The sequence below is a fragment of the Ornithodoros turicata genome, unplaced genomic scaffold (assembly GCF_037126465.1).
Source record: "Ornithodoros turicata isolate Travis unplaced genomic scaffold, ASM3712646v1 ctg00001047.1, whole genome shotgun sequence".
NCBI classification, from domain to species: domain Eukaryota; kingdom Metazoa; phylum Arthropoda; class Arachnida; order Ixodida; family Argasidae; genus Ornithodoros; species Ornithodoros turicata.
Genome location: NW_026999446.1, coordinates 23160 through 48302, shown reverse-complemented (window position 1 = coordinate 48302; position 25143 = coordinate 23160). Strand labels below are relative to the sequence as shown.

The window sequence follows — 25143 nt, the reverse complement described above, 5'->3', positions numbered from 1 at the left end:
CAACAGACGCAGCAGCCTTTGTTGTGAGAGACCTTGTGGACCTGCGGCATAGCTGCAACATTTGACCGCAAGTTCATCCGGAAGGGCCCCATTATCCCGCTTTCACTCTCCTCTCAAGAGGACCTCTGCGAGGCCTTGATCAACTGGCTGGAGAACCCCGCAGCCTCAAGTGTCCGAACCTGTGACAGAAGGCTGGACTGCACTTTGTGAGTGCGCGACTGCTTGAGAGCATTGCCTATGGCTGTCGTGGCTATGCCACGCTTGACCAACTTCGAGTGCGCCGACGAAAAAGGTAGAAGGCTCTTTCCTCGAGCGCAGGGCATATGCCCAGCACAGATGATGAGGTTCCACTTTTTCTACGTGTTCACATTGCCAGTTTTCTTTGCCAACCGTAATATGTGACATAATCCACCGAGAGAAATTCAGGGACTGCGAAAAAAGTGTTTCGTACCAGGTTCCCAGGTCGAGTGGTGCTGTGTACGTCGGCCAAACGGGCCGTTGTGTGAGCCGACGCCTTAGTTGGCACATCCGCTCCCTTCTGCATCTGGACCTCAGCTTTCCGCCGCGATACGATCCAAGAACGTCTGCAGACCGCTCTAGACACTATTGTATCCTACCTCGCCGACCGCGGGCTCTCGATCTCACCAAACAAAACGGTAGCCATGGCTTTTACGCGCCGCTCTTTTAGCAAGTACCCTTTACATGTTGGGGGTCTACCGCTGAAGTTTGTCTCGCGTTATAAATACTTGGGCATCATCATAGACAGAGGGTTGACATGGTCGAAACACCTCAAGTCAATTTTGACCAAAACCAACAACTATACCAACGTTCTACGACGCGTCGCTGGAGCATCCTGGGGGTCGACGTGTGCTGACCTGCGTCAGCTACACTCCCTCATAATAGCAACCCTAAGGTACAGCTTGCCGGCCCTACACGGCCTCAGTAGAAATGGAGAGATGGAACTTCTACGGATCCAAGCACATAGTCTCCGAGTATGCCTACGAGTTCCTAGGACCACTGAGACATACTCCGTCTTAGCTGAGGCGAAGGAACCACCGGCGCATGTCCTGCGAGACAGAGAGACACTCCGTACCTACACGCGATTTCTCACCCGACACCAATCACATTACCTCCAGTGTATCGAGTCGAACTGCCCCTCGTCAACGTTTGGAGCTGCAGTCTCCCGTCTAAAAAGCTGCGTACCATCGTCCACTGCACATTTCTCATATGCTCCACCTATGTGGACCCTTTGTACCCCTCCACACGGACATCCCTGGCCTAGCAAAGAAGAGTAACGTGCCCCCTATCACCGCGCGCCAACTTGCGCTTCAACATTTAGCCACCGCGCGCCAGCAATGAAGGGAAGTGTACACTGACGGATCTGTGGTACCAGGCAGTTCAACGGCTGCCTTCTACGTGCCGAGTTGTAACATCCAGCAAGGACTTAAGCTTCCTCATGAAACGTCTTCCACAGAGGCAGAGCTCTACGCCATCTACGCAGCATTGTCATACATATCGCGTTCATCAGCGCACAATTGGACCATTCTCACTGACAGCAGGTCAGCATTACAGATGATAGCCTCATACTGTGCAAATACGATTAACGACATCTGCACAAGGATCGCAAAGCGTTACAGTGAATCACTCGCCTCAGGCCACAGTGTCTGGTTCCAGTGGGTGCCAGGCCATATTGGCCTGCACGAGAACGCTGCGCGCCGCGCTCATGAGGAAGGTGAGCTAATTGCATCAGTACCGATGTCGTCGTGCGCAAGCAGAATTCAGGTGAGGCGGCTCTGCGCCCGCAATACGCTACACTTCATAGAAAATGCTGTGCCTGAAAACACGTTCCTACACTCCATCGACCCGAAGATGGAATACACGACCACCCTGCGGCTCACCCGAAGGGAAGAAACTATCGTATACCGTTTACGGTTATACGTAGCCCGAACACCGCCATTGCTATACAAGATGGGCCAACTAAACTCCTCAGCATGCGCAACGTGCAGGGTGGAAGCAGACACAGCGCATCTACTACTGCACTGCAGACGTTACGACACTGCACGCGACACCCTCAAAGGACGCCTGACTGCTCTGGGACACACACACATAGACCTTCCTGTATTACTTGGCCCTGTCCGACACTCCCGTCAGTGGTGCGCCACTCGAGCTTTACTCGACTTTCTCCACACGACAGACCTCATGGACAAATTATGAGTTGACCTTTCATGTCACCTACGCATCACGCCACCCTCATCATCTTATATTTGTTTTTACTTCATCTTTGTGATACATTTTGATTTAGGAATAACAAACCGACCTTCGGTCAGCCTGACCTTTCCGAAATAAACGGATATCCCCCCCCCGCTCCCTTCAGTGCGCGCCTCTTCTCCATCTAAAGCCACATGTCACGGACTGCGGCTGTTGTGTTCAGTCTCACGACACGTCTACATCTAGGGTTACCACAGATCACAACGGGAACGCGAGATCCTAGAGGCCTCCCTCATTGCTAAAGGAGGGACCAGCCATGCCTCGATCGCTCTTTCGAATGATGAACTAGAGTTTCTAGGCCATCCTTCCGGTTGGCACGCTAATCCCCCAGCTTACGGGTTATCCCGGAAGTCGCCTAACCTTGTACCAGTACCGGCTTCTCTCTTGAAATAAACTTAGTTGTTAGTATGAGCTCGTCCTGTGCTGTTCGTGTGCGCTCGCTTATCGCCATGTCAAATAATCTTATCTGTACGCTGGTACATATAAATTCTGTAATGTTATTGACATACATAAGAAAGCAAGAGTCCTAATACGAAACCCTGTGGCACCCCTGATAACTAGAGAGCGAATTTTTAAGCACTAACAGAGGGCGCTCTTGACCGCATAGCACGCAGTATGCCAGTCATAATCGCGGATGATATCGCTCCGTTTCCCGATAAGCTGAGAAAAGGGCCGGACACCGTTTTATGTATCAACGTTCCTTCCAATCGGAAGATAACACCATACGATTCTGAAGGTTGGTTGGCCTAGAATGATTTATGCGACGAAAGGCGCTATCTGTTAGTACCTAAAAATCTGCTCTCTACTGATAACACACTCAATAGACCTCTAACCGAGAAACGTCATCATGACGTTGGGAGACAGACTGAAAACGAAACAAATCGGAAGGGGAGGGCTGGGTTTCACGAATGGGCACTTGTTTGCAGCTCCCTATTGAAAGAAAAGTAGGACCAAATGTCGCATCTCTTTCAGGGACTATCGTACTCCCCTCATGACCATGGCCTTCGGGTGCGACCTTGTTCACCCCTAGTTTCGAGCGTAGTTCAGTTCTACCAAATTGGCGGCGCTGTCCAACACTATGACGTCATTTGTGTACAAACTGGGATATGTCTATTCACCAGATTTCGTGTTAGATATATTTAAGAGTCTTAGTGCATCGTACGCTATCGCCTTTGCGTACGTAGGGGATAGCGTTGTGATGCGTAGCGTCTGCGCAATGCGCAAAGCTCTCTTTTATGTGTTGTGCGTGCGCAGAACCAACAACGCCATCGCTTACGTGCAGGAGATAACGTACGATTCACTAAAACTCACTATGAACGTATTGACAGCGGTTTCTCAAGTAGGCAGACATTCAGTTCGCAATCTTGTTGGATAACACAACTCTTTTAAGTTTATGAATAAGTTGTGAGTGAGTGACGGAATCAAATACATTTGCCAGGTCTAAGGAAGTTGCATCTATTTGTCCTTTCTGATCGACCGCAGCAGCGAAGTCATGGTTTGTGACAACAAGTTGCGTGACACTAGAAAGCTTTTGACGAAAACCATGTTGAAAGCTACGAAGCAGGCCCGTAGTATTCAAGATGGAATTTATGTGTTTCTATACAATATTGCTGAAGAATATGTTTGTATAGAATATGTGCTAAAGGAGCATGGATAGACTGGAGATTAAATATATCGGGAGAACTATTGGCGGTCACTAGGTGTGGGGATCCTCGTTTCTCTTACTTACAGTAAAAACTGTCATATCGGAATGAAAATACGACTTACTTGGAACACGTATGTCGCTTTCGTCATGCGTTATCAGGCAACACCAACTCTGAAGAGCCTCTTATGCGTGCAATGCAATGTGGGAATACTACCCGGGAATATCCCCACGACATCGTTCGTTCAGTGAACACCAGGGGGCGACTCCGAAACTTCTCGGCGCCATACAAGCCCTGTGACACACATTCGCAACAGAGCCGTAGCGACCGGGGCCGAGAGGGGCAGCTCGCCAGAGAGGGCGCCGAACGGCAGGCCCTGGTAGGTCGGTTTTACAGGATAAAGCGTGAACGAAGAAGATTTCAATCTACGATCTCGGCGGTCCAAATGAGCGTTTTCATTTCTTTGTTTACAGGATTGTTGACGGCAGTGGGAGAGGGAGGGCGCCTCAAGTTTACCCTGCCCTTTGCGCAAACTTGCCTCGCTGCGGCTCTGATTCGCACAAAAACTGCGTGTGTAGCGCATAGTACAGGAGCGCAAGAGAGCTTTCAATCCGGCGGGTTAGAAAACCTCCTCCCCTCGGATGCCAGTCTACAACGTCATTTGCCTCACCAATACCGAGGCGAGCGCCTCCTTTTTCTCTTTTTGCAGTCGCATTTCGCTCCACCCTTCCCGTGTCGCTCTCGCTAGCAGGTGATTCTCGATGGCGCAGGGAGTGTCCTCTGCAAGCTGGTGTCACGAGAGGCGAGGAGCCTCTCTCTTGCAAAACAATTTTCTCAGTAAGTTCGCACTCCCCGAGGGAGATATTTTGCATGACGGTTCCTGAAGGTAGTATTCACGTATGATGCAGTAAAAAAATATACCTTCCAAGTCTCTTCCATGCTCCTTTAAGAGGGTACCAAGATAGAAGAGCCAGATACATTTTCGAAGCAGTTCAGATTCACAATAGAGGTGATAATTGTGTCACTGCGCCCTCGGTTGACCTCCTTGCCCGAGAGATATGCTATGTTAATCACTAAACCCTTTCTGGAGGTTTTCCTCTTTTCTTCGCTTCTGCTCTTCCTGCCAATAAACTTCTAGTCAGTAAAAAAAGTAGTCAGCGCTTCGTTTGTCTGCATCATGTCCCGTTCTTGCGCTGTTTTCTCGTGTTACTATTTTACTGCACGGGGTAAGTACACGTTATGGAGAAGCCGATATAAGGGATCGCGACATCGTTAAAGGGAGAGACGGGACGTTTACCAGGAGACGACTGCTGCGGGCGGCTGCTGTATTTCTACTGTTTTGAGCTTATAAGCCGTTTGGTTGGAAAGGTATGAAATAAACCCTCGCTTTGTTATTGAGTTGTTTGTTTGTTTGTTTGAGGGTAAAAGGAAGGTTAGCCATCATAGGAGAGGCTTGCTGCACGACCCCGAGAGTGGGAATGGTTCCCACCAATTGGCGCCCAACGTTTCTAAAGATATGCTCGTACGTTTGGTGGCGGAGGGCCAGAGTGAGCTTTGTTTTGTAGGTAATTTTATTCTTTTGCGGATGGTTTAAACAGCGCCGGGCTGTTGTTCCGGTGCTAGTTGGCTTCCCTATCTTGGTGATAGGATAGCCGGAAACCCACGGTATTTTTTTTTCCTTATCACCCGAGTCTCATGACTCAGCACCACCGGAACGGGCGGGTAACGTCCCGTTTCTTGAACTTGATCGTACGCCCGGCTGCGTGTGGAACCCAGTGGGTTGCTTAAAGTAACTTTTTTGTTGTTAACGGGAGAAGCGGATTACGTTCCCTCCGTTCAAAATTGTCAGGTAAGGGATTAGTATCGAGGGTTTCTTTCGTTTATTCCAGTATCGTGGCTCCTCAGGGTGTTTATTTTGAGTTTTGCAGTTGTTTTACTAGCTGTCCAGGGCCTGCCTGGCGCCCAGCATGCACTTCACGGCTATAGGGCTGTTGCACTGAAGTTTGCACAGCGCCATTTCGGGCCCAAACGGCCGCGGATCCCAACAGTAAGGAGTTCCATCAGAGGGTTTTGCATGGTGTGTCAAACGGTGTGGTGCCAAGGAAGCTACAAAACCTGTAGGAAATCAACAGAAAAAGCGGTGCTTCTTGAAAAGCGCGAACAACTCGAAACCGTGTACTTGAAAGTGCCGCGTCGTCTGCTAAACTGGGGAGTGTTGCATGATTTGGGGCGCTGATATTGCTGCTCACTCGCGCCACCTGGCCCAGAGCAACAGGCCCATGGGTATGAGTCCCGGGCCAAGGGGAGATGCCTCACCGACCGGTCACTTCGGTCGGCCTCTTAGACGGTGACCCGTTCTCTCAGGCCGTCAAGTCGATGGGGTTATGGTGTCTGCAGCGCCTTCCCACAGGACGTCTATGTTACGGTGCCGCCAGGGCCGTAATTTGACGCTGCATTTAACGGTAGAGCAACGCGCAACAGAGCTGTGAAGGCTAAGGACGCAGCGCTTCGATGCTAGGTTGGTTTAGCCGCCGCAAGCACAGCCGCGCGTACCGTTAGTGCCGACTTGCCCACAGAGTTGCTTTGACGCTGGAAATTTAAATATGAAATTCTATGTTTCACTCGGAAGCACTCTGTTTTCGTGGAACTCCATTTTAGATTCGGAATTTGCATAGAATACGCAATTATTCGGTTCCGTACTCGAAAAACACGAACATACGCACTGCCCTATCGTCTTAGGACCAGTGACAGCCGATTCGCGGATTAATTTTAAAATTGCGGAAAATCCTTCACAGCTGCACCACGGGTGCTTTTCATTGATTAACTATTCAAATTAGGGTCTTCACAGGAGGGCAACGTACGGCGACGTCTTGGCCCACTACCATGGCGGATCCAGGGGGTGGTTGCGTGATTTCCCCCAAATCATCAGCTTATAAACATTAATTTCCCCTACTCCCCTCCCCCGCTACGCGATTCGACAAACAAACCGCCCCCCCCCCACACACACACACCTAAAATGAAGGTCTGGATCCGAACCCTGCCCACTTCATTGAAGGTCACTCGCAGGGAACAGCACACACACACACACACACACGTACATTGGATGGTGATGGGGTGGGCGATTCACCGCCGCTGAGGCGGTACACTGCCGTATCTCGCGGGGACAGATTTAGAGACTTGCATTAGTGCACGCTCGTGGTGGCATTGCCCACAAGCCAGGATGACGTGGCTGAGGTCGCCGTGTACTCCACAAGTGGGGCAGAGGGAAGACGAGGTGGAGCCGAGACGGTGTTGAAAGGCAGGTGTAAAGGCAACGTTGAGCCTCATGCGGTGGAAGAGAGCAGTAAAGGGGCGCGGTAGTCGCGGAGGAAGGACGAGAGAAAGCGTGGGGTCTACATCAGAGAGAAGGGAGTGAGCTATGTCGTGTTGCCACTGAGCCTGCATCTTGGAACTGGTGAGTGTCGAGAGGCGGTGTCTTCGGTCGCCCGATGACATCATTATCGGGGGGAAAGCAGCGTGCTGATGGGCGCTCAATGCGGCTCTGTCTGTTTCTTCGTTGCCGCTGATGAGACTGGAGCGCGGGTCTTGAGTGGAACAGCATGAACAACGCACGGAAGCTAGGAAAACTAGCATTCTTAAAAGAGTGCGGTCACAATCGGCACAAAAGAAAACCTATTCCAGATGTTGCAACTAATCTCGTCATTTTTTTAGTCAATTCGAGAACACAATTGACACGTTGCAATGCTTACCATGTGCAGAAGGTTACTCACTCAGCTCATCTGGATTTCCTGCGTAGAATGTAGCCATAAGTTAGTATTGGTCTTCATGGTAGGAAGTGTATGGACAATGCACACAGAGAATTATTCAGAGAAGAATGTGGATGAAGAAACGTTAGTTGCAACATAGGTGCGTGGACGAAACATTGTATGTGGGTAAGTAGCGCTTTTTTCGGGTACACTCCTTTCAGCCATTGTAATTCCTTTTCAGTGTGGCAACAACCCATGCACTACAAAGGAACGAACCCGAAACGATTGTGCACGTCACAGGGTTTTACCCTTGTAGCAGCAAGCTATGAGAACAGCGTTCAGCGTCCAGCGTTCAGTGTCCCATGGTCACTCTGTTACCTGAGGCATAAGTAGCCAGACTCGCACATTATCTAAGCTATTGCTAAGCTAAATTCCTTTTAACTTCTGGCACCTGTGTCATTGAAATGTTGTATAACATCCCCTATACCTTCAGGGTCAGCTGCCAGTTTCGTGACATTCTGAAAGGGATGCCCATTCTCTATTATATTAAAATTAAATTAAGATTAAGGTGATTAAAAGAGTCACTAAGTGAAGGGGGATAATATCGCCCGCGACTGTTGACGTTGGCCTGTCCCTGGGCCGTGCACTTAAAGGAGTACAGAGGGCCATAAAAAAAATCAGATTAAGACGTCTGATGAAAGTGTGTGTGTCATTTTACGGAACAGCGCGAAAGGTTTTGATGTGTGCAATTTGTTTCCCAGAAAAAAACTCACATAAACATGGCTCCACGCGTTCACCCTTAATTCGCCACTCCAGGTATAACGAGGATGAGGAGGTATGATGTCACGTCACTGATGACGTTATAAGGAGAACTCGTTCTGGTTCGCCGGTCAGTGGGGGTCAGCGCCTTGTCCCTTTAACGGTAAAGTAGTTTTGCCAGTTCTCCTGGAGAATTGGGGATAGAAGGTGCGGCCGAAGCATTACCGAGTCAGGAGAAAGGCTTTTTCAGAACCCCGAACAGCCAAGTAGCAGACGACAGCGAAGTAGCAGACAACATTTCCCTAGACCAATCAGCGAGCATTCTCCTTATAGCGTCAGCGCGAGGTTCCAAGCAGATCACAGGGTGGTACTGCTCTTCAGCACCGTTGCGCACGGTCGCTTTTTGCGGCGTATTTTAAATTCAGTTTCTGAGATAATTATGACTCTGTGGTGTGAATTCCTTCACATGGTGCATCTTACTGGCCTACTGAACAGTTTTATAGGAAGAAAACAGGGTGTTAAAAATGACTTCTGTGCTACTTTAAGGGATGTCTCCATTACAAAGAGCTTGGTCAACTACGGTAGCAGACGCCGGAACGAATTTTACCGGCTGTCTCCGGATTCGCAAATGACAGGCGGAGCCAAAGACTCTGGCTATAAAATCCCGAGTTAGCCCTGGTGAAACAACTCGGCCTGGGGACTTGCGGCGAGCAGGTCCGGGACCTCGTCGTTAACCTTAACTGCGGCGAGTTCCCGTCTACGCTGTCTGTCTGCTGTAAATCTTGTATTCACAACTTCAGTTGCGTCGACGTCCTGCTTCCACTTCAACTGGTCCGAGTCTAGGGATATCAAAGGACCATAATCGGGATTTCCATCACGGCATCCCGGAGTCCCGGAACAAAAACTTTTTCTGGCGCAGTCGACAGGATATCCCTCATCGGATCGTCAACTGGAGTGAGGAAGTCCATTGACGAGCATCGTGAAGAAGCAAGGACAAGTTGGTGACATCGCAGCAGGGAAGGAAATGACAGCGCAGCGAAACCGAGGAAGGACAGTGAGAGTTCGGTGGAGAAGCTGGCGGACATTGAATGGACATTGGGCTCCTGTGACACACTGGGTGTGGAAAAACGGCGCTGGGCTTCAAGACGGTCGACACAAGACAACATTCAAGTGACCGAGGGTGGAACAAAGCATCGTCTGCGAGGTAGGTCGGCATTACTTGTTCCCAGGGTCCTTGTTAGGTGAGGCGCTAGTCGAGTAGGTCTACGTTGTAGATTTGTTCCGCCGGCGAGGAAGTATCGCATGCTGAGCTTTTCTTGATGTACCGCGCAGGGTACATCGCGTTAGTCAGGATGTACTAGTATTGCTCACGTAGGGTGCAGGCTTGTAGTGTGATGTATGTTAACCTGTAGCAAAAGGAAGAAAATAGGGGCAACGGGGATCATGAATAATACTGAGCAAGATAGTAGAGAGGTTGCCGCTAGCAACGCGCCAGAGGAAAGAATGGTCAAGATCTTGCAGCTTGAGATCGAGTTGGAACTAGCCCGATCAAAAAGGATCGAGCTCGAAAACGCCAGGGCCAGTGACGTGGGACGCTTTTCGGTCGATCAACAACCGTGCGGACGCGCGAAGAGAAGTTGGAGTTCTATTCGAAATGTTTGGAAAGTGTGCTGCTTCCGCTTCCCGTTGACCGTCAGGTGCCAGTGGGGTTCGGGAGGATCGAAGCCATATTCAGTTCGTACCGAGTGCCGGACGAGGTCAAAAGTCACTTGATTCTGCCACTCGTCGCGGGTAGAGTTGGGCACATATCAGTGATTTCCCCAGAAATGGGGGGTGCCGAGCTTTCAAGGGGGCGGGGGTTATGCATGGTGTAGATTTCACTTAAGGAATTTTCCTTAATCACGGAGAGAATCGTACACAATGGTGACGTCTCTGCACAGCTTTCCCGTTTTATTTGTACATGTTATTACGTTAGAACACAGTACATTAGAATACAGATTCATTATGAACGGCATTTCAACATTAAGATGCATAATCACACGACCGACAACGGAAAAAGACTAGCTCCTTGTCTCACGAAGCTCAATGAATACCTAGCAACCAACGGTGAAAACCTTATACGAAAAAAGCAGACTACCTCGCTTGGGCTTGGACGCAAATGGTTCTTGATGAGTTTGCGTGACCGCACGCATTCCTGCTCGTATATGCGCGCAATATATGCATTGAACAGTCACTTTCAAATGATTTGGGACAAATGCATCGTAAGATCATCTGCATGACTGTGGTCCTACAGCCCATGTTTGACAGCACAGGATGTAATTCGCTACCCCAGATTCTACCAGAACGTGTTAGTGGCCGAGCTGGTTGGGGTCACTCGAGAAATTTCAGGGGGGTATTGCAAAAATGCAGGGGAGGTGTAGGAAAATCCCTGGCACCTATACACCAAATACGAAACTGTAAAAGACGCGGTCTGACAGCGCTGCGATTGTCCCCTGGTGACTACCGGAAACGGTTCGCAGAAGCGAGTAAGTTGAACGACTAAACTTGGCCAAATTTTTGGGCTCGCTTGTGCAGTTACTATAGGCTCGTTTACATGACGGCGATAAAAGTCGACTGGACGAGACAAGTCGATTGCCCCTCTGCATATAAACCGGCGTACATCGACTTAAGAGGGGATACCAGCTCCAAAGGCCCCATGTATTTTCTATGGAACACGTTTCGTCCTTAATCTCGGCTAATATTCGACGGATTTTCACCCGGTTTGTTTTGTACGATAGCTTGTCCAATGGTGCATTTGAGCTTCAGAACCGATTTTTTATTTTCGCTCTTGACATTTTTCTAGGCGTTGCGAAAGCACGGGAAAAATTGAATGCAACTTTGAAGCGCTCTTGTTAAAAAGTAAGAAGAAAAACGAAAAAATCCGTATTGAAACTCGGATGCAGAATTCTTTCCAGAGTATTTTGATACCATACTCATTGAAATCCGCTCACCCGTTATCGAGATTAAGGGCAAAATGCAGATGTACCGAGAGCCGTGGGAGATGGTCCTGTCTTCCCTCTGCATAGTAGCGCCATGCAGCGATTAGAAGGGAGAAGTACCACTCCGCGTGAGGAAGCTCCCGTATTCCAAACCCATATCCTTCCTTCTCGTGGTGTGAGTCAGAAGGGACCAGAAGCCCATTGTAGGAGGCCCACTTGGTGCCTTCAAAGCGGATTAACTGATGGCCAAGGTAGATAATACCCGCCCTCGGTAGGCTTGCCAAGTGAAAACGGGTAGCAGCCTTTTTGTCGGGGACGTCTCATCCACCAAGGAAACGAAAGGGAGCACACATGTTATATTACCAATTTCGCTTTTGGTAGCGGAAAAGACAAAATATAGCAGATGAAAAACAGAAAGCATAAAAGGTTATTTAGAGATTCCCGTAAATATTCCAATAATCCGTGCGTTGTCAGGAACCAAAGGTGGAAGAGGGGCATTGTAGCGACGTGAACGTTGTCAGGAATGCTTGTTCAATAAATACCGATAAATGTATGACACATGGTACTGCCTCATAACAGAGAACCATGTCCATTTTTATCGAATGATTTCTTGTTATCTCTCGGCGGAAAGTTGTATGTGAACGTTTCACGAGTATTTGTACGAATTAGAAGCGTATGTGTATGGCTCAAGATGAAAGTTTCGATGAAGGTTAAAGCATCAAGTTTAAGATCAAGGTAGAACGGCAACAGAAGATGGTTTTGTGACAAATTTACAAATTTGTGACAAATGTCACGTCAGGAAACGTGTCACATGACTCTATAAGAAAATGACTCTACGGGGAAATTTTGGATTAAAGGCTTTCCTCCGGCACATTGGTTTGCCACCGTTGAAAAAATATTTGTGTTCATATTCAACTGAAGTAAATTTGATTTCTTGAATTGAACTTTGCCCAGTCAACCTTTTTCTAAAGCGTCGGCCGCGACAGCCCACGTAGAGGCCAAGGAGGAGACACAAGAGGTCGCGTCGCGTGGCTCTCCTTTACACAGCGTTCTTTTACGCAAAGGTTATAACACAGAGGTGAACGCCACATTCCCAGAATACCAAAAGACTTTGACCTGTCTTGTTATCTCCTTTCTACTGTTTTGTGCATACGGTCAGCCACGTTCTCCCCTGGAACGGTGAACGATCCCGTGACGGATCTAGGTCGGTGGTCAAGTGCCGGGAGTGCTTTTACATTCACAATGTGGGGGAATTTGACCGAAATTTAGGCTGCCGATTCCACACTTCTGCTACCTCTCGTTGCGGAAAGTTCTCCAATTCGAAGGATGGTCCGAAGTTATGTCGTTGGTGCCCGTAAGCGAAGAACGATAGCGCAGTTGACTTCACTTCGACGTGCGAGAGCTCAGCGGAAGACGAATACTGAAGCACCAGGTCGACATGTTGACGTATCTTGCGAGGAGGACAGTTTTGATCCAACCAGCAGCAACGTGGAGCACGATTCTTCAACTGAGTCTGTTGACGCTGCCTTGTCCCAGGCTAATGAGACACCCTCCAGTGAGAATCATTGCCATGAAGATTCGGATGCAATCACTGGACGACGTATCATCGACATTGGACATTTCTTCTCAACTCTGAAAAGCGTGTCGAAACACACGCCGTTTGACTGCGGCTTGGCTGATATGGACATCATATCAGAACAGCGGAACGGGTTACGTAGCTCGTTCACTCTTCGCTGCCAAATGTGCAACAAAACTGTCATAGTTCACTCTGACGAACGATTTTCGAGAGAGAACCAGTGCCGCATCGACGTCAACACAGCTGCAGTTTCCGGCATAATCTCTATCGGCTCTGGCTTATCTGGTCTCCAGGAGCTGCTTGGCTCTCTCGATATCCCGTGCATGGCGAGTGATACCTTTAGTAGGTGCCAGGATACCGTTGCTGAAGGAATAGAAAAGGCTGCGTGGGAAGAAATGAGGCAGGCTGGCGTGGAAGAAGCCAGGTTAGCAAGAGAAGCTGGTGAGGTGGACAATGAAGGCTATCCATTGATCACTGCGGTTGCTGACGGCGCATGGGCAAAGCGGTCGTATAAAAACAAGTACGATTCCCTTTCGGGAATGGTAAGTGGATTCTATTCACTCCTTTGGTCTTTGGAGTGCATTATCCGAGTAAAAATCTATACAAATGAACATGCACGGCACTACACGGATTTGTCCAAATGCAGGATATTTATAATCGTTTGACATTTCACCTGTGATTTATTCCATCGTTTTCTACCTTTCTCTAAAGGCATGTAATTTTGGCCACCGCAATCTGCAAATCTTATACTGGTTCACTTTCAGGGCACCATCGTTGGTTACCGCACGCAAAAGGTTCTTTTCCTCGGTGTCCGCAACAAGTTCTGTACCATGTGTGCCCGGACAAAACCCGGTGATACTCCGAGACAGCGAAATCCCCGGTTGCGATATTGCAGGTCTTGAAGTCCTCCGGCTCAAAATAAATACTAAAATTCCTAACCACTTACTAAGGGTTTTTACTTTGAAGCTCGACCAACTTTCACTTACAATTTCTCGTAGGGAATACACTGCAATCAATTTCACGTTCGTTGATACAACGTGACACGGGTTCGAATCCTGTCACCAGGTGTGCTCTCTGAGGTTTTCCCTGGGTTTTCCGTCGGACTTTCCTGATGAATGTCCGCTCACTTAGCCCTGAAGTCGGCCCAGGACGCATACTAACCCCCTGTCACCCTCCCTCCTGCTGTCCTCCGTCCACGCCTGTACACCGCGTACAGCAATAGTTGCTTCGCAGCGCTAACACGGAAAAACATTTTCTCTGCTAATTAGCACAAATGTGAAGTGTCACAGAAAGTAGTACGCCGTCCAGTTTCAACAAATCAGGAGAGAAGACGCCATTCGGATTGACCAGGAGCCTGTCAAGTTCTTTTTTAGAAGTGCGCAGATCGACGTGCACGGTGATGTGTGAAGAGGAAAATAAAATGCGGGGGGAAAGCAACAAAATTGACAGACAAAAATATATTCCAGTATGTCTAGCGGTATCACATCTCGGGAGCCCCATGACTGTACAGGCCGCATTGTTGCAAGACACAATGAAGTAAATTCACCAAAACTGACGCACAGCGACTACCTAGGCAAAGAAATGCTATGTGTGAATAGTCATTTTAAAATGGAAATGAATACGAATAAATTAAGTGACTCGTTGAATAACCGTAATTGGATACATATACAACATATATTGGAGTACAAACATGTACGGTACGTATACAGGGTGTCCCAGAAAACGTGTAATTGAATTATAATAAAAAAACTACGCCACCTACAATCATGCGGTCAACGGCATTTGTTTTTATTAGGTTTTTGCTACTTCATAATGTGAATGTCATGTACTCCGAGTTTAATTATGTAAATATTTGCGAACTGAACTCGGAAATTTGCCAAGTAAATGTCACTTTTTTACCCCACCAATATGAAGAGCGTGCCGAATTCACTCAAATTCATGATAATTGACAGTGATATTCACGAGCTATCCCATCGGAAAAAATAGCCGAATATCATGCTTTTTGGAGCATCGGACCATAACGCGCGATGACTTTTTGAGCGCAATCGCTGTCAATCCGACGAAAGGAGGTTCCGAAGCCAGCCCACAGAGTGATAGTAGAAAAAGTAACAGGTCCTAAAATTGGGAGAGGGAAAGTATTATCCAAGCGAAAGTCGGACGTGATAAGCCGTGCCTGTTTTATCTCTTTCTGCGATGTCGGGGAGGGCTGGGTTTCCAACCTCCTTTCGTCGGATTGACAAAGATTGCGCTGAAAAATTCATTGTGCGCTATTCTGTGCGACCTCCGTAGAGCATGATGTTCGGCTATTTTTTCCGATGGGATAGCTCCTGAATATCCCTGTCAATTATCATCCACTTGACAAAATTAGGCACGCTCTTCACATTGGTGGGATAGAAGAGTGACCTTTGCTAGGCAAATTTCCGACTTAAGGTCGCAAAAATGTACATAATTAAACTTACGTTACACGACATTCACAACAGGAGGTGGCAAAAACCCAGTAAGAACAAATGCCATTGACCGCATGACTCTAGGTGGTGTAGTTCTTTTATTATAATTCAATGACACGTTTTCTGGGACACCCTGTATGTATGCGTAAGTATAGCGCTTACTCTTTTTTTTTTTTTTTTGTTCTCCATGTGCCGGGTCTCTTCAAATATATTCAGTTTAGTAGAAGCATCACTTCGATTTGGAATTCCATATTTGATTAGGAAATGGAATAGGATATACGGTTACTCGCTTCGGTGCTCAAAAATCCAAACATTCACACCGTCCTAAAGTCAACGTCCGAAGTCAACCAGTCTACGCGTACCAAAAGTGAATTTTCCTCAGGGGACATTTTTTCCGGGGACGTTTCTTCCAGGGAACATTTCTTCTGGGGACAATTCTTTCGGGGGCATTTCTTCCGGGGACATTTTTTCCGGGGACATTTCTTCCTGGACCCAGATACGAGAACTGTTATCCCAACATCTGCGATTAAAATTAGCTGTACAATTTATGTAGGATAGACTTCTCGTGAATTAATACAGCAAATAAGTTATTTCACCGAACTTCGCTTTAATAACCTGCTTTCGATCACTTAGGGGAAAGAAATGGAAACCTATGAAGGTGCCCTTTCATGGGGTACATGCTCGGAGACCATCGCATGCGAAATTCATAAGTTAATTTTTATTCAATTGGTGTCAGTATGCAAATAAACGTTACGCGGCATATCTTGTAGCCGGCGCATCACTAATACCAACCCAAAAGAAATTATTTCACCAGCATGAACCGTTTTCGAGTCATTCAGTCGGGAGATTTTAGTGAGGAGCACGCTGTAAGTCAAAAGCTGCAAGACGATACACAAGTCGAACAGAGTGCGAACCAAGGAAGAAACCGCAGACACATATGTCCCACAAAGCTGCATTCCCTTCAAGAACTCCTCTTTTCTTAGGAGATTAGCCGTACATTCTTGTCGATCCGAACAAATGCAACAAGGTCACGCGTGTTGTTGGAACTACATGCCCCAGCGGCGTATTGCGCACTTCCTGAACAACGGTACTGGGTACGGCACCCGGCGCCTATAGCGCCATCTGGTGGCTGTCTAGACCCCGGCGCCATCTCGTGCCAAGAGTCGGCGAAACGCCGCGGCTGGTATCCCCTCTTAAAAGGGAAGTCGACACAGAGGAAGGAAGTCGCTACGATGGGGTGGTTCAGACGACAGCTGTCGACTGAAACCGGTCATGCAACTTATCCAGCAGGTTCCCCTAAGCTTCAGTCGAGCGCTGTGCGACCTTGGGAGTCCCAGCCGATTGTCATGTACACCCTCGCCATCCGACCTTGACGTTTAGTCGACTGGGGCTTTCAATCGATTTATCAGTCCACGTGAACGCAGTTTATGGGTCGTACCACGGTCCTTCAATACTTTTTCTGGTCAGGAAACTCCGCTCGAATACAACAGACTAGGTCACTTTGGGACAATTGCTCCCGCTTGGGGAGATCGCGTCGTTCGGGGGGAGACACCCTCGTGGAGCAGACGACGTTTCCCCAGCACTGCGTGCTTTCAGGGAATATTTGATAAGCTACTTTTTAAAGTTCATTTCGTGTTCATAGCAGAAACAATTAATTCTCGAAGCGATTCATGATTTGAGCCGTCACATTTCAGTTCAGTGAACGTAAATTTGCTGATTTGTCGCGTATATTGCAACTTTCGTTGTTGTCTTTCTTTGACACAGAAAATTTTAATTTTTCTCTCACTCGCGGCTCTCAATGATGGTCTAGAAACATATTATTGCATTTTGTTGCACAATCACTCAATCCAGTGACATATGGTAGCTAATGACGCTTTCCGTAGTTATTGCGTGAGCGCGAAACTTTCCAAACTCGTGATTTTCTTGTTTTCCTCGTGGCAGTTTGTTGAACACAGATAAAATTACGAGGTGATTCTATTCCAGCGCAGACAGATAAGACTTCAGAAGAAGTACGTATGGAAATCCTGTATTTTAATAATCTAAAATGATCTCGGGTGGTATGAGATGGACGAACTCTAACCGGACACTTTTCCATCATCACTTTCTCATCCCTTCCACAAGCGCAATGGGGCAGTGTAACCGCCATAAAGGCGGAGAATGACCCACTACATCATCATCCCATTTATGTGTGTGTGTGTGGCTGTATGAGAGCCGGGGGATACACATGCTATAAATTGTATGGCTCGATCGTTTTCGGCGAGGAAATATATTTATATTGTTTTTTGATGTGGTGGAGTGCCATGCACAAGGTTTAACGTATCGTAGAGAGCAATTTTTACATACTTTGGGAAGAGATGATGGGAAAACTCGTTGTGAGAGATCACAACAAAACCAGCAGGCACAATGATTGGTGCCTCCTGAATGTAGTCTGGGCGAATACTCTGAAATTACGGAGGAAACGATATGTTCCTTTGCCGATTCCAACGAGATTCAAGCCGGGCTATTAAATTAACACGATAGAATTTCCTATTGCTGAAGTGTGGCCTGATAGCGCTTTCCAACTATAGAATTTTGTTGACAAGATTCAGATGTCAAATTCAACGGCTCCACTATCATCGCGTTGTAGATAGCCTCGGCATATCGGTCAGGTCAGTTCCAGGACATTTCACTGAACACACTATTTAAAATGGTGGAATGGAGTTTTATTTGGGAGGTCAGAAGGAAATTTTGGGATTGCCCAAAAAACTACATTTACGAGAACAACACGGTGGTATCTGGTAACAAAAAAAAAAAAACTGGAAAGAGATAAGCAGGGGGAAGGAGAGAAAATCTCTTGTGTTAGCCTTTCTCTTCAAATTCAGCACGAAGACAAGGAAACTATATATTTTTAGCACTATATCACGGCCATGAATGGACTCTAGAGTCTGTAGTTTATGGTCCGTAGAAGCTTTTGACGCATTGCAGAAGCATTGCAGAAAGAAAAAGGAAAAATGAGTAGATAAAAACAGAAAAACATCACCTCTCCCTCTGCCTGCTTCCAGTGCAGCAAAAACCAATAGGTATGAGCGGACTTCGTATACTACGCCGAATTGGCATTACATCTTTTCCCCCAAGTTGTACCTTAATATATGTTATTGTATTGATATCATGTTGAATGATATATATTTGAAAATTTTACTGTTCTTAGTGTTTGATGCTACACATGTCACACAGTGATCAACCTGAAGGAGCTCAACAAACCACACTCATTGCAGTACATCTCCAATAAGGCTATTAGTGAATGTTTTCTGTTTATACCCGTAGACCAAGTCATCGCTGTTTTTTAGGGAAAGAAAAAATTATTTCATTCAGTCCTCGTCAAGTTAAGGCTCCTCTTCTATGAAGAGCATATAGTCATCACGAAATGCTTCACGCTCGAATCAGGCGATGTCTCCTTTATATGTGCAGATCATTCTTACATACGAACAGAGTGCAAAGATTGCAATAAACTTCGAGGATATTTAAAAAAAGAACCTCCGCTTACGCACTCAAAGCGCAAGCACAAAGGAAGAAAAGGTGTACACTTCTAAACACCCATAGAAACACTATGCAAGCCATATGCGCAGGCACCGGCGGACACGAAAGTCTCCCCCCGAACGATCGCCGCGCCGCTCGGCCGCCGAAATGAAGTTCTCGCGCGAGTTTCCTGACCAGAAAGAGTATTGAGTGACCGTGGTCGTACGCAAAAGCGCGGGAGTGTGAGGATTATGACTCTCTCCTCACGCTTATCGTGGCCGATCAGTTTCTAGAGACCCTTAGCGATGAGGCACAGGAATTCCTAAAGCTTTAGCGTGGAAAGCTTAAGCCGTCCGAAGACCAGTTTATTAAATTTGTTGCGAAATTTGAGGATGCAAAAGGAAGGAATAGCGCGGTAGGGCGAAGCAAAGAGAAATGCACCAGTGAGTGATCAGCGAGGGGGAAAAAGGGAAGCCGGAAAACGAGCGGCAGGTGCGAGCTTCGCAGGCGGCAAACAGAGAATGGCGGCTGCGAAGGAACAACTGTTACACATGTGGCAGAGACAACTGGGCGAGGGATTGTCCCGAGAAAGGTCAGGTCAAGGGCACGAACGAAGCCAGAAGAGGCTCAAACGGAAAACGGGAAACAAAGGGTAGTAAACCGGGTGGCGGTCTCCGAGGTGATAACGCAAAGCGGGTGGCAACTGAAAGGCAAATGGTAGAGGGATTGCAGGTTATAGTTGTGAAGGTCAGCGGATTCGATGCCCGAGACCCATAAAAGACGGCTACCGTCTGGGAACTAGAACTGCGGTGCGGAACTGCCCGCATTGATAGTGGAGCCGATATAACAGTAGTTCCCGCTAGGATGTTTCCTGAGTTCGCGTGCGATGCACAGGCCGACCTTTGGTTAGTGTCAGCATTCGGTCACCTGACGTGCGCCAAGCTCGGTATTTTACCCCTTTTGTTTCCAGCCGAGGAGGCTGGTGGTGATGTAAATCGCATTGTACCAATCGATTGTGCGTTTGTGGAAACGTTGGGGCCTAGCACCGAATGCTTGCCATCACTAGCAGCGTGGAACGCTCCAAACACTACACATCAGGGCAGATCAGATGACGAAGTAGACACTCTGGCGACCAGAGAAAAGACGCGAGAAGTTAGACGCGGGGACCCAACCGACATGCTAGGGAGTTTGTTCGGGGACGAAGAACTAACCGATGATAAACCGACATCTGGCGTAGAGCCCTGCACGGGCCCGGGCCCCCGGCCCGGCCTGCGGGCCGGGCCGTTAAAATACGCCACCACCGCGGGCCGGGGCTGGCCGGGCCCGGGCCGACGAATATGTTCCCGAGAGTCAGGCCCGGCCGGGCCACGCAGCTAATTCCACCCAATGGAGATGCATTAGTTCATATCATCATGCGCTTGCGTCATTCCTGTGCATATTTTGCAAAGACAAGCAAAGGATACCGCATTATGCATATGATTCGATCCTCTAGAACATTTTCCAAGCCACTTTACATTGCTCCTCACTCCTCACATATTTCACAATCACTTTGGCAAAGCTTGGTGAGAGGGGTAGGGACTGGGAGAAGCAGTTTCTCGACAGCATGCTCTACCTCGGCAATCTTGACAGTGTAACGATAACGCCCATGCCCGCGTGCGTTCTGGATTTAATTTGGTCTCGTGCGGTTACGGTGTTAAACCGCCATCCATCACTTGTATGTTTGTCTTCTCTCCTTATAAATTTACTTATAAATTTGTTTGATAATCGCCAGAAACGCGTACGTCGCGGCTGGAAATACTAGGCCGGGATCTACTCGCCGGGCCGGGCTCTATTTGCTTGGACGCCGGGTCGGGCCGGGCCGCATAAAAATATGAAGGTCCGGGCCCGGAAAAGTCGGCCCGTGCAGGGCTCTAATCTGGCGTAATGGTTAACGCGATCTCGAATGATGATGACGATGCGCTAACGCCACTCGAACAAAGAAGAGCTTTCAGAAGCGGTCGAAGGGAAGACCGGAGTTTAGCTCAGGCATGGGAGCAGGCGGCGGCTGGCTCTCACGGCATGAAATGCATGGAGGACATGCTACACCACGACGACAAAGTTGCCGGGAAAAAGGTAAGGCAGTTGGTACTGCCGAACAGTAAATGGCGAGATACTGCAGCCCGCACACGACAGCGCTTGTGGAGGACACCCGGGGTTGGGGAAAACGCTGTCTCGAATTAAAGCTAGTTTTTACTGGCCGGGTATTGAGGGCGATGGGCGCGAACATTGTCGCACGCGCATTGGGTGCCAGGTTAATTTTGACCGGGAGAGTACTCCTAAATGTGCTATTTTTGTTTCTGGCAAGAAACGTCACGTTGATTTTGCGAATTTTGGAGTTCAATTCCAGAAAGTAATTTTCTCCGAATTGGGAAGTAATAAAATTATTGTAGTACGTGTTGTAGTACGTGGCAAAAGCTACCTACAGATGAATGTTGTCGATTACATATTTTATCGTAGGATGCTTTTCTCGCGAACATTTCTTGGCATGGTTACTGCAACACCCAGGGGGCTTAATCGCTTCATCGTCGTTACGGTCGTTACAAGCTAACGAGAGGCGGGAAATTCAAAAAGGCGGGCGGGAAGTTTAAAAAGGTGGGCACGTGATGAAACACGTGCACGGCGCTCTTCGCGCGATACGTGAAGGCCGTGGTACACGTCACGCGCAATTTGTCACGTGCCCACCTTTTTTAATTTCCCGCCACTCGTTAGCTTGTAACGACCGTAACGACGATGAAGCGATTAAGCCCCCTGTACGGGTACTCGTAGCTTATCACGGTGTGTTTTCCTATCGCTTGTGTGGTGCCCTTTTCACTACTCCACTCTCCCCCCAAAAAGGAAACGAAACAAAGCGGGGGTATCATCAAGCGACGATGACATTTACCTTCGCATGCAATGATACACTCATCCTGCGTCTCGAAGTTGTTCCCGTTTCCTTGACAACCGCCGTAGATGAATTTCTTGCAGCTTTTCGTTTCGGGGTCGAAGTAAAACATCTGGAAGTATCCCTTGCAGGGTCCTTTATCCGGGCTTAGATGACAAATGTCAATTGTGCTTTTTCCTGTGTGGAAGAACGCACACACCGTCACGGATAATGATACAAATGTGGAAATGGTGTCTGCTGTTTTATCCTGTTTTTGCTGATTACACACATTATGAACGCATTTCATTTTATTTATTTCATGCGTCCATAAACGGCCCTAGAGCCTTCATAATGGTGCAAAGAAAAACAATAAAACATATTCACATTCGCAACAACATAAACTTAATTGGCAAAAACTAGTGAAGAGCATTTTGAATTTTTTAACATTTGAGATAAAGCGATCAATACCACAAGGGAAACGTGTACTTTATTAAATAAACGTTGCAACCATATTATTGGATTCAGTAAATTCACTTCAAGCATTTCGACAATCTGATAATGTCCATTTATCTAGCGGGATAGCTCGGGTCACACATTCACAATCAAGAATACCATGCGCACACTTGTAGAGGAAGACACACGAGTTTTTCGTCCAAAGTCCAACGACTTCATATCACAGCGATTTAGAATTCTCAAGTATTTATATAGAAACATCTTCGGAAATACCTATCGTAATAGATTCATACGAATAAACGGTGTACATCCTCGGTTTTAGATGCTAGAACTAGACCCATTCTGTTCAACACTATGGAGCATTATTCGAGCCTCGGGATAACGAGAGAACGGAACAATCTTATAAAAATGGGGATCACTGAACCCACCAGTGATTCTTGCGATAAGCCCCAAAACAGAGAAAGAATTGACAATGTCATTAACATGTTCCGCAAAGTGTAGTTGCGCAAATGTGGAAAGGGTGACTGCTGTTTACCCTGACTTTGCAGATTATGTACTCTTACAGGCATTATGTAAACTGATGAGGCCGGTGACGGAATATTGTAGCAGTTTTTCTACGATGTAAGCATGAGGAATGATCATGCGTCCACTTTGCGAACCGCAAGGAATGTCCGACAGTGTGTGTGAAATGTGTGACACAAGCACAAGCAAGAAATGTGTGACACACACGTAGTGATTCGCAGCAAGAAGGTCGCGAATCTCTTGGACACCGAACGTCTTGAGGCTTTAGAGTCCATTTGTTCCACTAACACCTGCCTGCGCCACATTGTATTTCCGCAACAACTCAATACGACGCGGTGTGCAATTAATGTCAATATGATATTAGAAACAGGATGACGTAAATATTGAAACGTGGCTGTCGCCGAAAGAGCTACGGGAATCGAAGCACACACCGCTCATTTGCGGGTCGAGTGCGCTAACCAGTACTCTAGACTGACACGGCTTGTTGAGGACTTCCCAAGGGGCCTCATTCAACGAATGGGACTCTTCACAGTATCTCCTACATGACGAACAAGAAAATCGAGAGACCAGGCAAGACAACAGAAATACTTTCTCAGACGCTTTTTCTTGTTGGTCATGTACCAGCTTACGAGTGTTTTGAATTGAATTTGAATTAAATTTTATTTCACACATGGTGTGAGAAACTATGGCAAAAAAAAAGTGGTTTTTCGCAATGGTTTTCAGCTTTACCATTCTAGTTGGGAAGGCATTTCGGAATGGAATGGGGTAATTCGACATGCCCTTTCAGTTTCAAAGAACAAAAAAGAAACGCGAGGCTGAGTTTGCTAATTTCGGAGTTCAATTCAGAAAATTCAATTTCTCCCGGCTTCAAATGGAAAAAAATGCTCAACAAAAGCTCCCCGAGCTCAAACGAGTACACTTTTTAATGTGACGTTTTGATACGTTAGGTGATGCACACGCTATCTTCCATTTTCTTCGTGCGCAAATGAGCCACTTTCAATTATTACTCTTGGTTTTACGCGTTTATTCGCTTCAGCTACTTCCTTTCTTTTAACTTCTCTCAATTTGAAGAACCAGAAATGTGCAGAGCGGTTCTAGAAATAAACAGTGAAAGTTGAAAGTCACTGAAAAAGTTAGCCAGCTGTAGGGATCGAACCCACATCTTCTGGATCTTTCGGTCCAGGGCTCTACCGCTATCCCTACAGCTGGCTAACCTTTTCAGTGACTTTCATCTTTCATCTTTGATTTCTTAGGCAATTTGAGGCTTTGTTTGTATCTGTCCCTTCTATGTTGTTCCAGCCTCAGAACATCAGTTTCTCTCTTGTTCAACAGGTGCCGCTTGCGTCGATTTCCATCGTATGAATGTGTGTATGAGTGAGCAAAAAATGTACGACTGAAAGGAGGGTGAGTGAGAATGAGTGGCTGGTTTGTCGTTCCTTCAGATGACGCACCCCGAAAGTCGCTGGAGAGGCGTGTTAGCTTAGCTCAATTGGTAGAGCCCTGGACCGGTAGAAGATGTGGGTTCGATCCCTACAGCTGGCTAACCTTTTCAGTGACTGTTGATCTTTCATCGTTGATTTCTTAGGCAATTTGAGGCTTTGTTTGTATTAGAGTCACTAACTAAGCTACACGTAGCTTATTTAGTGACTGTAGTTTGTATCTGTCCTTTCTATGTTGTTCCAGCCTCAGAACATCAGTTTCTCTCTCTTTCTCTCTAGAAATAAACAGCCGTTTCCGTACTTCCTACAACAGTGGTTCCCAAACTGGGGGTCGCGACAAGTTCGGATGGGGATCGGCACACAAAGTAACGAATTGACATAACTGTCGTAAGATGAGGCCTTACTTCCGCAAGTAGCGTCGCACATCTCGAACGTCTCGAAGTTGTTTTCGTTTCCTTGGCAACCACTGTAGACGAATGGCTCGCAGTTCCTGTCCTGAAGGTCGTAATAGAACCTGATCACGAAGTCGTCGCACATTCCTTGTTCTTTCGGCAGCTCACAGATAGCAGGATTATCTGCAGTACAACATCAATACAGGTTACATGCATGTCGGATGGGAGTCGCACTGTCAACAACACCCACATAATAAATAAAACTGTCTCGCTGGTCGACGAGACGTGGTTTAAGAGTCCGTCAATCCCAAGCATGCTTTCATGCGAAGAGCCATGGGAAGGAGCCGTCATCAACCACAAGGGCAGACACTCGTTGCCGAAGACTTTCTTTGCTCAGAATGATTAGGAAATATGCTAATATTTTACCGGCATGGCATTGCAAAATATTCAAATAGATTTGTGTTCAAGTTTACTTATTGTAAATTTATCGTTATTGTATCGTATTTTCACCTTTCATTCACATATT

At 47.3% G+C, this 25143-nt stretch overlaps 1 protein-coding gene across 2 annotated transcripts in view; it reads right to left on the bottom strand.

Moving 5' to 3' along the window:
- LOC135376145 (kunitz-type serine protease inhibitor bitisilin-3-like) overlaps positions 1–25143 on the bottom strand; it is a 49373-nt gene that overhangs the window by 5580 nt on the left and 18650 nt on the right. For both annotated transcript variants that reach the window (XM_064608741.1, XM_064608740.1), the window contains exons 6-8: positions 24630–24800; positions 21833–22009; positions 7661–7699 (exon numbers count right to left, since the gene is read on the bottom strand). In XM_064608741.1, the coding sequence (XP_064464811.1) occupies positions 7674–7699; positions 21833–22009; positions 24630–24800 (374 nt within the window). In that variant the 3' untranslated portion in view covers positions 7661–7673. The remainder of the gene's footprint in view (positions 1–7660; positions 7700–21832; positions 22010–24629; positions 24801–25143) is intronic.